Raw genomic sequence first — 14,587 nt, forward strand, 5'->3', positions numbered from 1 at the left:
GAGAATCTGTGACCTGCTCAAAGGAAAAGCAAAACACAGCTACCTTATACTGAAGACCTACTCCCACTGGTTACTAATACTTTTTGTGTGTGATAGCCAAAAATGGAAAAGTATTCACTTGTGGCGAGTGAATACCTAAACTTGCCAATAATAAATATAGTCACAGTAATAATCTAAATATGGGAGGGAACTTACACTGTACAGACTAAAAAGTTGCCCAGCAACAATTACACATAAGGACAACTAGTGCGTACATGTTATACATATATTTTTAATTTATCAGTTCTCATAGGCGCAATCCCATCACCATACTTGCATTATATGGATTGTGACATCGCTAATCACATCCCTGACTCAATCAAAAAAAAGGATTTTATAGTAAATAGTATGTAATGTCCCTAGTTTCATCAGCTGGAGCATTGTCAGGCTAGCCACCCGGTGCTGCAGGTACTACCCCCCATATGGGGGGGCTGCAGTGACAGTGCAGCGAGGAAGGACCATGTGTCTCCCCCCAACACCACCCCACGTGACGCCCACTGACCCCACTCGTGGCGGGCATGCCGCCCACCTGACACTTACCAGCAGCACGGAGCCTCGCACCACCTCAGACACACTCTGCCGGAGCTCCGCCGCAGTGCCTGGCTTGCTGAGCGCCCGGGTGAACTTGCGAGTCTCCGGGTGATTGGACTGATGGGAAGACATCGCAGCTGGAGAGAAGCACACGGAGTATCACCGCAACCATTTACCGGGGCCGGGGTTGGACGAGCATGGGGCGGAGGGGAGAGCACCCTCCCATATACAATCACAGTTATCCCAACTGCACATCCGATAGCACCTGAGCTGCTGCGCCACTCATTCCGGGGCCGCCGCCGGCCGGCTTGTGTGGAGGGGAGGGGACAAGCCGCCGCTGTCGCTGCTCTCTGCACGGGGAGTGGAGGGCGCGCGCCGGCCTGCACGGAATTCCCGGGGAACGTTCGGATCACGCGCGTTCCCGCTGGGCTTGCACCTCACGGGTGCGCGCGTCGCTCTCTGTCAATATTTTTCCCTAGGGGCGTGGTTGGTGGGGCGCGCTGCTGTCAAGTGCTAACTCCGCCTCTGCCTGATGTCCTACTGTTGTGATGGCGTAGCTGATCACTCTGAGGCCTGTGCGGCCATGTTTCTTTATGGACGCTACTGCTTGCTTCCCGACGTTGATGAACTATACAGTTATTTCAAAACCCGCGGAGTTATTGACAGAGATGTATATAATACTGTGCAGGCGTGTCTGCGCGTCGCACTGCTTTAATGCGTCTTCCATAAAATGGCAATACTTTCCACTGTGGGCAAAAATCGGTAAAACCCTGAAGCCATGGTGGACACCGCCCCGGCTCTTGTCTGAACTGAAATGGGGTTTTCATTCTATGTCCTGACCTGCACACTCCCCGGCAGAGGGATGAGTAGAGACGTACAATACTGCTTACTAGTGTGCCATACATGGAAGCTGGCAGGTTGTTCCAAGGGGTGTGGATCAGTTGGTCACCAGCAAGTTGTTAGAGTTATGGTGTTTACACACTTGTATAATCATGACTATATTACAATTTAGACTATCTGCATACAATTTAGACTATATAGTGCAGCATACCTCCCAACTTTTGAAGTTGGGAGGTCGGGACGTTCGCGGGGGGGCATGGCCTCACGGGGTGACGCGAACTCCGGCCACGCCCCCGTTTTCGCCGCTCGTCGGCGCTGAATAGATGCTATGCGCACAGCGTCTATTCTCGGCAAGCTGGGGGGGCTCCCAACTGTCCCCCCCACCGCTGGACAATGGCGGCCCCGGGCGGGACGCGGGAACGTCCCCGAATATCGGGACGTTCCCGCGGAAATCGTGACAGTTGGGAGGTATGAGTGCAGATCTGCACTATATAGTCTATGCAGCCAAGACTTTCTGGCTGCGATACGGGAGTGCGCATCGGGATCGCAAGGGTTAAAACCTGTGCGATCTGCATGAGATCCAGATGAGATTTTGACTATATAGTCAAAATCTCATGCACATTGTACAAGTGTGTACACACCATTAGACATTCATTAGGTCGACATGCAGGAAGGTCGACAGGGTCATTAGGTCGACATGTAAAAAGGGGCAGACTAGATGGGCCAAGTGGTTCTTATCTGCCGTCAAATTCTATGTGGTTTTTCACTGTTTTTTCCCCGCATGTCAACACAGTCAACATGGACACAGGTTAAAGTGCACCGCATCCCCTCGCAAGGCTCGCTGCGCTCACCATGCTTGGGGCTCGGTGTTTCGCCACCCTCGGCACACTATCTTATTCTTCCACCACGCACTAGTAGATGGTAGGGAATGAAATACTGTCTGTTGGCACGTTGGCTCAAAAAACAGTGAAAAACCCCATGTCAACCTTTTGACTGGTGACAGTCATCGCCTTGAGTCCTATTGGAGAAAGAGTGCTATATAAATAATATTAATATCTGTGTGAAGGATGCCAGATGTGTTACCATACCTGCGTTTAAATGCAGTGGCAATTGCAATTTGCACCTTTTTTTTGGCAATTTCATGACAGAGAGAGAGAGAGAGAGAGAGACACTCTATTGGTACTTATGGGGGAGATACTGAGCAGATAACGCAATATCAGAGGCTACATAGAGGAACCCAGAATGGGGGAGGTAACAGCTGCCCCCTGGTGGAATCTCATGTAAACTGTGCATTTTGCTGTAATACCCTGCCTGGCTTTGATCATTGTGGCCCTGTAACATCACTGATTTTTATACAGTATATAATCATACCTCAAAACTGTCCCTAATTTTCGCTGGACTGTCCCTTTATTTGGGATAGTCCTGCGTTCTGTCTGGGGACAACAGTTTACAGCATTGGGGAGGCAATTTGGAGTCCCCCTGCCCAGCATGCGCACAGGGTTTATTCCTGGAGACCAAGGAGCTGAAGGTACGACCAGCAGTTTACAGAGCCGTTGCAAATGGGGGCATGGCCTCACAGGAGCATTGCAAGCATAAGCAACACCCAGCTGCCCACTAGGCCTTCGGTGTGTGCAGAGGTATGTATAATCAATACAGTCACTAACAAGAAATAATGGGTATTATAGGTCAGGTCTGTTTTAAAAGAGTAGGAGGTCCTTGTGCAGCGTTCTTCTTCATCCGGGACACCTCCTCTCTGCTGGCATCGTAGGGTCTGAGCTTTAGAGGTTTCAGACTCTAATATGCATGTGCAGTTCTACAGAAAAATGGCGTGGCGGACATTTTTTCAGCGATTTCTGCAGCGCTGCCATACAGAAATGGATACCGATTATAATAGTGTGTAAGTGTGTGCATCTACATATGGGGTCTTATTCTAGTTCACTCTTTCTGACAAAATCCTTCTTAGATGGACAAAACCAGGTGCACTGCAGGGGGCCAGATGTAACTTGTGCAGAGAGAATTAGATTTGGGTGGGGTTTTACTTCAAAGTGAGATCTATATTGCAGTGTAAAAATAAAGCAGCCAGTATTTACCCTGCACAGAAACAAAATAACTCACCCAAATCTAATTCTCTCTGCACATGTTACATCTGCCCTACCTGCAGTGCACATGGTTTTGTCCATCTAAGAAGGATTTTGTCAGAAAGAGTGAACTAGAATAACGCCCATGGTTAGGGCAGAATAGATGGGCCAAATGGTTATCATCTACCACCAAATGCTATGTTTCTAAGTAAAACATAAATACATTTAAAATAGGGACACTAATAGGTAGAGTAATAAATTCCCAAGTACAACCAAGATAAAGAAATCAAATATGTATTTAGGAATCAATATATATTATGGTACTTATGTAGTATCTGGGCGTCCGATTTTTTGATTGTATGCCTTAAGTTAAGGCATACAATCAGATGCGATGCGATATCGCATCGCATGCGACCATCGGATGCGATGCGATGACCCGATTTTTCCATAGGAATCAATGTTAAAATGACTGAGTCCATTTTAACATGGAATTCAATGGGAAAAAGGGGTCCTTTTCATACCCCTACTATCCAAGTGGGCATGGAGTTGGATATAAACCTGTGGCGAGCGTAGCGAGCCACCGAGCCCGAAGCGTGGCGAGCGAACGGTATTCTGTGTCCCCTCGCGGGGCTCGGTGGCTCGCTACGCTCGCCACAGGTTTATATCCAACTCCATGCCCACTTGGATAGTAGGGGTATGAAAAGGACCCCTTTTTCCCATTGAATTCCATGTTAAAATGGACTCAGTCCATTTTAACATTGATTCCTATGGAAAAATCGGGTCATCGCATCCGATGGTCGCATGCGATGCGATGTGCCCGATTCTAAATCGGACGCCCAGATAGTACATAAGTACCTATATTATTTTTGGTTTTACAGTATTTTATTTTGTTCTTATGTTTTTTTATTTGTTTCTTTCTTTTTCCATTTTTTCTATCTTCTTTTTCTTTCTTTAGTTGCAAAATGTAACTGGTTCCTCTTCTTGCGCGCACACAGCGCATTCTGTGTCCATATCACTGTCTTCAGGGCTTAGCTCATACAGACCAGTCAGATGAGACACAGTACGTAGTGGGCGCCCGGCGGGCTTGGAGAAATGATCCCTACTGCACTGCATTGAGGAGAGCCGCGGAGTCCGGTTTCACTGCTGCTGGTAGGAGAGAATGGAGCTTCTCACTTTCTCCAAAGAAGTAGCAGAGGAGGACACGGCTGCTGCAGCTGCTGTCTGCAGAAAGCTGTGACGGGTCCTAGTGACCACCAACTCTTTCTTAAAGAGGTAGCAGCGCCACAGCGGTGCTCCCGGCACCCCAGCCCGCCGGACACCTCCTCACTGCAGTGAAGTTACCGCTGACCCTCTCCAAAATGAGGACACCCCAGAAGACACCTTACAGGTACTCCCAGCGCCCTCTCACCCATTCTTCTATGGGATATGATGCAAGCCATAAGGGTAGCTATAGGCCCTTTACTCAGACATCACACCAAATTGCTCAACTTAATCAGAGAGCCCTGCTTACAGAACACAGGGTGGGAGAAAACTTTGTGGCAATTACAGACTTAAAAAAGGAAACACACAGACACACTAAGAAGCTGTACCAGACCCATAATAAGCTACTGGACCTGGAAAACAGGTCCAGGAGAAATAACCTGAGGATAGTTGGACTGCCGGAATCGGTTAAAGGCCAGCACGTATATGACTTTATAAAAACCACTCTCCCCACGTTATTACAGATACAAGACCGATGTGAGGATATGGTCTTGGAAAGGGCTCACAGGTTAGTCCCCCAACGACCACAGAAGGGAGCCAGACCCAGGGCTGTAATTTTCAAACTGCTGAACTATCTCCAGAAGGAGTTAATGTGGAGTGCATCCCGCAGTTACGGGAACATAGAATGGGAGGGAAATAAAATTCTCCTGTTCCAAGATTTCTCCGCCGAAGTTGCCAAAGCGAGAAAGGACTTCTTGCCTATTTGCTCCAGGCTAATTAAAGTTGAGAGAAAATTTGCCCTTTTATACCCGGCTAAGCTGCGCATCTGACTGCTGCCGAGTCTTTCAAGCTATCCATCCTAGGATGGAAAGTACAGGCCTCAGCTCCTTATAATTCCAAGGCGAGAGGCCTGGTGATACTGTCCAGAGGTCCCCTATCAGTGAAGGTTGATAACGTGGTGCCAGATGCAGAAGGAAGATATTTACTGTGCCAATTTCAGATAAAACTTATATGTGTGTCAATGTATATGCTTCAAATGTATATTCGAAAGATTTCCTATGTAACTTTACATCTTTGATTTCTCCTCATCTCCACCTCCCAATAATATTATGTGGTGATCTTAATATGTTAGCCCATCCTTTATTAGATAGGTAGAGACAGGCGACTACAATAAGACGTCAACCCAAATTTGGAGTGATGTCCCTAGCTCCAAAACTCCACCTTGTAGACATATGGCACACACTCCACCCTACCGAATCTGAATTTACCTGCCTCTCGGCCTCCACGGGAGGATTGTCCCGAATAGATTATATTCTTACCTCATCTACCATCCTGCTGAAAATTGAGGAATCTAAAATAGACCCTATCACACTGTCGGATCACGCAGTTACATGGATTAAACTGACCCTTACCACTGAATCCTCCTCGTTCATTTCTTGGAGGTGCCCCTCTTCCCTTGCCACTGAGAGGCGGAGTGCTGAAGGCTTGGGAAAACTACCATAAAGACAATGCATATACTCTCCTTTCTAACCCCCTATAAACTCATATGCTGCTCTTGCAGGGTTGGAATGTATGACCAACATAGGCAATAAAGAACAGGAAGATATGAGGACTTCTACCTCTTCTAACTGTAGGACCAGGAAAATTTCACCTCCAAAAAGGACTGCACTTCTTTTGGGAGATTCCATAATTAGAGGAGTTAATCTGGGAAATGCTACTAAAGTAGAGAAACAAGTAAGGTGCTTACCTGGAGCCACAGCTCCAAGAGATAAAGAACGCATGCTAAGAATTGTAAAGGCAGCAAGAAAAGATGGGGAGGTGGATGTCATCGTCCACCTTGCCACAAATGACCTGGTTAATGCTGAAGTCATGGCCGTAAAAGATGAATTTAGAAAGTTAGGAACTGCTCTAAAACAGGTGGCAACCACTGTAACTTTTTCAGAAGTATTGCCAGTACACCAAGGGGAAGATAGAACTCTGAGAATTAGAAACTTCAATGTTTGGCTAAGGAATTGGTGCAACAAGGAGAGATTTGGATATTTAGGTCAAAGTCAAGCTACCTGGCAAGACAGAGCCTTATATAAAAGTGATGGCCTGCACCCATCTTCAAGGGGAACGAGAATATTAAGTGAAAAGTTTGGAAGCTTCATAAGCAACTATTTAAACTAGCAGAGGGGGGCAGTGAACCAAATAAGAATGAAAAAATCTGCTCCCCCAACCTAGAGGTATTGTCTCTGCAGGCAAATGGAACAGAAAGCCTATCCACTGCAACAGAAGATAATGCCGATCAAAACCGAATAGATATAGGCAGAAAGATGAACTGTCAGACGCCGCCGCCGTGCAGTCGCCTCCCCGTCCTCCGGGGTGCACGGCGGGCGGTCCTCTGACGATCAGGACGTTGCTCAGCAACGCCCCGAGCGTCAGCAACGTCCCGAGCGTCGGTGACGTCACGCCCGGCGCCCGAGCATCGGGGCGTTGCCTAGCAACCACGTCCTGCTGCCCGGCGTCCTTCCCCGCCGCGTCATCACGACGCGCCCCGCTCAGTGTGCTGCACGCACACTTCTCCTATAAATGGAGATTGCTCAGTCCAGCAAACCGCTGGTTATAAGATTGCATAGGCACCCTGGGGTGTCTTTCTCGTTTTCTTCAGCCCACACCGCAGTTCATTCCCTGCCTTATACTCGTGGTCTCTCCAGCTGCCATACCCGGATTTCTTCCCTGCCTGTTGTCGGTGGATCCTGCAGCTCAGAGGATCCGTGCAGACTTTTTCCTGGCTTCCGGCTTCCTGCAGTCTCCTTGGAGATATTCCTGTCTTCTGCCTTGTGCCCTGGAGTGGTATCGTTACACACTCCTTATTCTCATTTATTCCTGCTGTACCGTGGTTTATTATTTTATGTATTGTTATCAGTGCTAGGTTCAGTGTGCAGGGGTTACTAGGACTCCCGTCCATTCCCGTGTCCATCTCCCTGCCATCTGTCTCGGCCACCGGGGTCATTCAGTTAGCTCTCCCCTTGTCCACCTCGTTCCTCCAACGGTAGGTTGTGGCCACCACCTAAGACGCTTTGGAGGGCACCGGAGTTGTACAGGCTTAACCCGTGCTTCAAACGTGGCTGCCGTGCGAGAAGATTTAGGGCCTCCGCACCTACCGTGGGACGTACTGGGTGACAACGGAGTTAGGGGCCGAGACAGTTTCCTCCCTACCAGTGCTGACCATCTCCACCTCCGGGTCAGTCACCTACCCTCGCTACTACCCAGTGGGCCTCCAGGGCTATCGCCCTTCGTTACCCTGTTGATTCCTCTGTGGCCCATGTCGACCGGTGATGATTACCAGCTAGGACCCATTTAGCTTCACAGTTACCGGGTCTCCTAGCACGTCTGAGCCGTCTCGATACCTCCACTTTGGATTCCTGGCACCTTGTGCCTAACATGAACATAGCTAGCAGCAGGAGAAGCACAAACACAACTTTAAGAGCTATGTGTGCAAATGCTAGGAGCTTAGGAAATAAAATCCCAGAACTAATTGCAATAATGACAAGGGATGAACTTGATATTGTGGCTATTACAGAGACATGGTGCAATGAAAATCATGACTGGGACATGGCTATACCAGGATATACTTTATTAAGGAAGGACAGAATGGGGAAAAATTGGAGGAGGGGTTGCAATATATTTGAAAAAATATATAAAGACTACCTTAATATAAAGTATTGAAGAAAAAACGGAGGCCCTTTGGGTGACCATATAAACAGGGGAAAAGGCGATTCTTCGTATAGGGGTGATCTACAGACCACCAGGTCAGGAAGAGCAACTAGACAAGAGCCTATTGCAGGACATCAATAAAATGGCATTAAAAGGAGAGGTGATAATCATGGGAGACTTTAATCTACCTGATGTAAACTGGGAGCTGCCTGTTGCAAGTTCCACCAAAAGAAGGGACATGCTGAATTCCTTGCAAGGAGCATCCCTCCAGCAATTGGTGAGGGAGCCCACTCGTAAGGACGCAATATTAGACTTAATACTTACAAATGGTGACAGAATATCTGACATAAATGTGGGTAAAAATCTGGGATCCAGTGACCATCAAGCAGTATGGTTCAAAATAAAGACAGAGACTGACTCATCGCACACAAAAACAAAGGTGTTAGATTTTAGGAAGGCTGATTTTGTAGAGATGGGAAACTCTGTAAGGGATTCTTTGGCAGAGTGGAAGAACTTGGAAGGAGTGCAGGATAAGTGGGAAAAATTAAAAAGTGCAATTCTAAAAGCAACAGAACTTTGTGTCAAAAGAGTTAGGAAAAACACAAGAAAAAGAAGGCCATTGTGGTTTGCAAAAGAAGTAGCAAGTATTGTGAAAGCAAAAAAGTTGGCCTTTAAGAAATTTAAGCAGACGCAGAAGAATGAGGACAAAGAGGTGTATCTTGTTAGACAGAAGGAGGCTAAGAAGGTAATCAGATGTGCAAAAGCACAGGCTGAAGAGAAAATGGCCCAGTCAGTGGATAAAGGGGGGAAAAGTTTTTTTAGGTATATAAGTGAAAGGAGAAAAACAAAAAGTGGAATAATTAGACTGAAGACAGAGAGTGGAAGTTTTCTTGAGGGGGACAATGTAATAGCAGATAATATTAATAATTATTTCTGCTCAGTATTCATTACTGAAAGAGAGGGGAAGGGGCCACAGTTAAGTTGCAAGTATAGTCAGAAAACTGAGGGAGAGGCAAGTACATTTACAGAGGAGAAAGTCCTCACAGAACTCTCAAAACTGAAAGTGGATAAATCAATGGGGCCAGATGGGATACATCCAAGGATACTAAAAGAGCTTAAAGGGGAGCTGGTAAAACCAATAACAGAATTATTCAACCAGTCACTAGCTACTGGAATAATCCCAGAGGACTGGAAAACAGAGAATGTAGTCCCACTGCACAAAAGTGGAAGCAAGCAAGAGGTAAGCAACTATCGACCAGTGAGCCTTACATCAGTAGTAGGGAAATTGATGGAAACACTCTTAAAACAAAGAGTTGTAGAATATCTCAAAACCAGCAATTTACAGGATCCAAAACAGCATGGGTTTACTGGGGGAAGATCGTGTCAAACAAATCTTATTGACTTTTTTGACTGGGTGACTAAAGTAATAGATCAAGGTGGGGCTGTAGCTGTAGCTTATCTAGACTTTAGTAAAGCTTTTGACACTGTCCCACATCGCAGACTGTTAAATAGACTTGAAAGCTTGGGATTGGATTCTAAGATAGTTGAATGGATAAGAGCGTGGTTGCAGGACAGAAAACAGAGAGTTGTAGTAAACGGAGTACAGTCAAAGGAGGGAAAGGTTAAAAGTGGAGTACCCCAGGGATCTGTACTTGGACCGGTGCTTTTTAATATCTTTATTGGTGATATTGCAAATGGAATTGAGGGTAAAATGTGCCCTTTTGCAGATGACACAAAGGTATGCAACAGGGTAGACACACCAGGAGGGGTAAAACAAATGATTGAGGATCTAGGCAGATTAGAGAAATGGTCAAGAGAATGGCAACTACAGTTTAATGCCAAAAAATGCAAAATCATGCACTTGGGTCTCAGAAATCCAAAGACTCAATATAGTATAAATGGCACTATAATGGAAACTACTGAGGAAGAGAGGGATCTAGGTGTCACTATTTCAGGGGACTTAAAAGCAGGTAGGCAATGTAACAAAGCAATGAAGAAGGCAAGTCAGATGCTTGGTTGCATAGGGAGAGGTATCAGCAGTAGAAAGAAAGAAGTAATAATGCCACTGTATAGGTCATTGGTACGACCTCACCTAGAGTATTGTGTTCAGTTCTGGAGGCCATATCTCCAGAAGGATATAAATACATTAGAGACTGTACAAAGAAGAGCAACTAAAATGGTGCATGGCCTACATCACAAAACATACCAGGAAAGACTAAAAGATCTTAATATGTATACTTTAGAGCAGAGAAAGGAAAGGGGGGACATAATAGAAACTTTCAAATATATCAAGGGCTTTAACAAGGTACAGGTAGGAGACATTCTTCACAGGAAGAGGAGCAACAGAACACGAGGACATGCACTGAAACTAGAGGGAGGAAGATTCAGGGGAAATGTGAGGAAGAATTTTTTCACAGAAAGAGTAGTAGATAAGTGGAATAGCCTCCCAACAGAGGTGGTAGACGCAAATACAGTAGTACAATTTAAACATGCTTGGGATAAGCATATTGATATCCTTACAAAAAAATAAGGATCAAATATGGTTTGAGGTAACATGTTTAAAAAAAGGGGCAGACTAGATGGGCCAAGTGGTTCTTATCTGCCGTCAAATTCTATGTTTCTATGTTACTGGCAAGCTTCCAAAGCTGTCCTTAGAGGAGCCATTATATCCTTTTCTACTCACCAAAGACGTAAGCTAACTACTGACTATATATCAGCTCAAACCAGCCATACCAACTCTTATCAAACCTATAAATCTTGCCCCTCGCCACAAAACTGCATCACCTACAACGCAGATAGGGCCCACTTTGACAAATTACTTACTAAACTAGAGGCACGTTACACCTTTAGAAAGGAATACAAATTCCACAAATTCGGCAACAAGTCCAGTAGGCTTTTAACCAACCTCCTCCAGGGTCAACATTCACCATCCACCTCTAATTATGCCTGACGGCACCTGCACTACCTCTAGCTGCCAAATAGTAGAAGTCCTTAGCCAATTCTACACCAAATTATACTCTCTCCTGACCTCAGATGTCAACCAAAGAAGTAAATTCTGGGAAAGTGTAACTTTCCCACAACTAGATGATATAGCATCTTCTTCTCTCATTTCTGACATTACCCTTGAGGAGGTTGCACCTACCATCTCCCATCTAAAAGCAGGTAAAGCCCCGGGACCGGATGGATTCACAGCCGATTATTATAAACTGCTCCTGCCCCATATAGCTCTGTGTATGACCTCTATGTTGAATGCCCTCCTCCAATCCGAGGCAGCCCCATAGTTCTTCAATTCCGCAAATATTCGTGTTCTACCTAAACCAGGTAGAGACCCCTCAGACCCGGCTTCATACAGACCTATATCCCTGTTGAACCTGGACTATAACATTTAACCAAGATTCTATCTGATAGACTCAAACTTGTGGTACCAAGTCTAGTACACCCAGACCAAACGGGCTTTGTAGCAGGCCGACACCCAGTGACAAATATCAGAAAAGTCCTCTAGGTGGTCTGTGTATCCCAGGGTCCCATGTCGGGGGCCCCAAAGGCTATTCTTTCCTTGGATGCTGAAAAGGCCTTCGACATGGTTCACTGGGATCATCTTTACCTTACGGCGTTTTGGCTTTCCAGACGTATTTGTAACATGGTTGCAGACTTTGTATGAAGCCTCATCCTCCAGAATCATTTGTAATGGCACCATCTCCAAACCTTTCGAGGTTCTTAGAGGCACGAGACAGGGATGCCCTTTGTCCCCTCTCTTGTTTGCCCTAGCATTAGAACCTCTAGCCATTGCCCTTCGTTTATCCCCACTATATACTGGCATCACAATGGGTCAGACTGATATACGTGTATCCCTTTTCGCGGATGTCATGTTACTTTTCTTGTCAAATCCTCAACCTTCGATCCCCACAGCTATAGACATCATCATTCAATTTGGCAGTTTTCGGGTTATAGGATAAATATAGGAAAAGCAGAACTTCTAACCATTTCAGGTCAGCACCCGAAGTTTTTAGAGAATTCTGAACTAAATACCATTCGACTACAACCCTCCCACATTAAATACTTGGGTATCCACATACCAAATAAAATAGCAAATCTTTATAAATTAAATTTCACTCCTTCCCTATTGAAGATAACTAACTCCCTTGAGGGCTGGCGAGATCTACCCCTATCGTTATTAGGATGCACAGAAGTAGTGAAATCGATGGTACTTGTGTATTATCTGGGCGCCCGATTTTTTTATTGTATGCCTTACCTTAAGGCATACAATCAGATGCGATGGACCCGATTTTTTCGGAAAAATCGGGTCGATCGCATCGCATGCAACCAAATCGCATGCGATACGATCGACCCGATTTTTACATTGGATCCAATGTTAAATGGTCCCTGAGACCCGATTTTACATTGGGTCCAATGTTAAATGCCCCCCAGACCCCATTTTCTATTGTATACCCACCCTGTTCATACCCCCACTATCCAAGTGGGCATGGAGTCGATCTTATATAGTGTGGCGAGCGCAGCGAGCCACCAAACCCGAAGCGTGGCGAGCGCAGCGAGCACCACGAGGGGACGCGGATTACGTAACATGTATTCCGCGTCCCCTCGCGGGGCCCGCTACGCTTCGGGCTCGCCACACTATATAAAATCAACTCCATGCCCACTTGGATAGTGGGGGTATGAACAGGGTGGGTATACAATAAAAAGTGGGGTTTGGGGTGTATTTAACATTGGACCCAATGTAAAATCGGGTCTCAGGCACCATTTAACATCGGATCCAATGTAAAAATCGGGTCGATCGCATCGCATGCGTTTGGTTGTATGCAATGCAATCGACCCGATTTTTCCGACCCGATAAAAAAAATCAGGCACCCAGATATTACACAAGTACCAAATCGATACTATTCCCCAAACTCACCTATATCATGCAGCTTCTTCCTATTAGAATATCTAATGCGGATGCTCTCCACATCACTAAAAAATGTAGCTCCTTTATCTGGCATTCAAAGAAGCCTAGAATATCCATGCAAAAATTGCAGCAACCAAAACGGCTAGGAGGCCTTGGCTTCCCAAATGTATCTCTTTATTCAAAAGCATTACTGAATATATACGCTTTAGATTGGATCCTGGACCTTGACCACTATACTATCCTAGACCTCAATAAAGCCCTTCTTTCCCCCTATTGACCAGGCGCATTACTACATTCCCCCCAAAAAACGAATCCCTACTCCGATCTAGTCACATACCTTTTTCAAAGACACATACGAGGCGTGGCACTAGTTATGTAAAATTCTCAAAAAGAACCCATCCAACTCTCCTTGGTTGACAATTTGGGGCAACCCGATGTTCACTCCAGGTGTGCAATCTGCAGCACTTAAACGCATTAAAATGAAGGGACTATGGGCCTTATTCTGATCGGTGCGGATTTCTCCGCATGCGGACGTCCCGCCGATGTTTATCGTCTGCGCATGTGCAGAGGTCACTCTGCGCATGTGCAGGCGATTTCGCCGCACGTATTCTTTACACGCCGCACAGGGGGCGTAGAGGGGCGTGAGGGGCTACTAAGCCTCAATCCCATGCAAACGCGGGGCGTATGCATGGTAATGAAGCCATGACGCGTGTGTAGGGGGCGGGCATCTGACATCGCCGGATGTCAGCTGCCCGCCCCCATACATGATTTCACACGGACAAGTGTCCGTGTGGTCTTGGGTGGCGGGACCTAGTGGAGCGTGCGGCCCTGCATTCGATGTTCGGCGACCATCGAATGCAGGGGCTGCTCCCAAGACGGAGGAGGCGTATCCCCGTCCATTTTCATGCGGATCGCCACATATCCGCGTACGGACGGAGGTGGCGATCCGTATGGAAGGCGGGGATTCGCCTGCACGGTCGTGGCCGCATATTCTGATCGGGCCGCACCGATCAGAATAAGGGCCTATGTCTTACCTCGCAGGTCTATGACCCCGGGGGGTAGATTTACAACTACGGGAGGCATTTGGGTTGCCCCATAGCGCTTTATTCCCAATCATGCAACTGACGCACTACGTCAAGTCCCTCCCAACCAATACCTTCATCCAATCTCCTCTGGACCCCTTTCAGAAGATAATCTCAAAATTCCAACTTAAAAAGTTCAAAACCAGACTGATTTACTCGGAGCTACTAGCCCCCCATACTGAAATATTATGGTCCCGAACCACACTAGCATGGTC

At 46.5% G+C, this 14,587-nt stretch overlaps 1 protein-coding gene across 3 annotated transcripts in view; it reads right to left on the bottom strand.

The window, feature by feature from the left end:
* DOCK9 (dedicator of cytokinesis 9) overlaps positions 1-1,033 on the bottom strand; it is a 235,561-nt gene extending 234,528 nt beyond the window's left edge. For all 3 annotated transcript variants that reach the window (XM_083168608.1, XM_083168606.1, XM_083168604.1), the window contains exon 1: positions 580-1,033. In XM_083168608.1, coding sequence (XP_083024734.1) covers positions 580-702 — 123 coding nt within the window. In that variant the 5' untranslated portion in view covers positions 703-1,033. The remainder of the gene's footprint in view (positions 1-579) is intronic.
* Between the last annotated feature and the right edge of the window lie 13,554 nt (positions 1,034-14,587).

Source organism: Crinia signifera, chromosome 2 (genome assembly GCF_055691185.1).
Source record: "Crinia signifera chromosome 2, ASM5569118v1, whole genome shotgun sequence".
In the NCBI taxonomy this organism is placed as follows: Eukaryota; Metazoa; Chordata; class Amphibia; order Anura; family Myobatrachidae; genus Crinia; species Crinia signifera.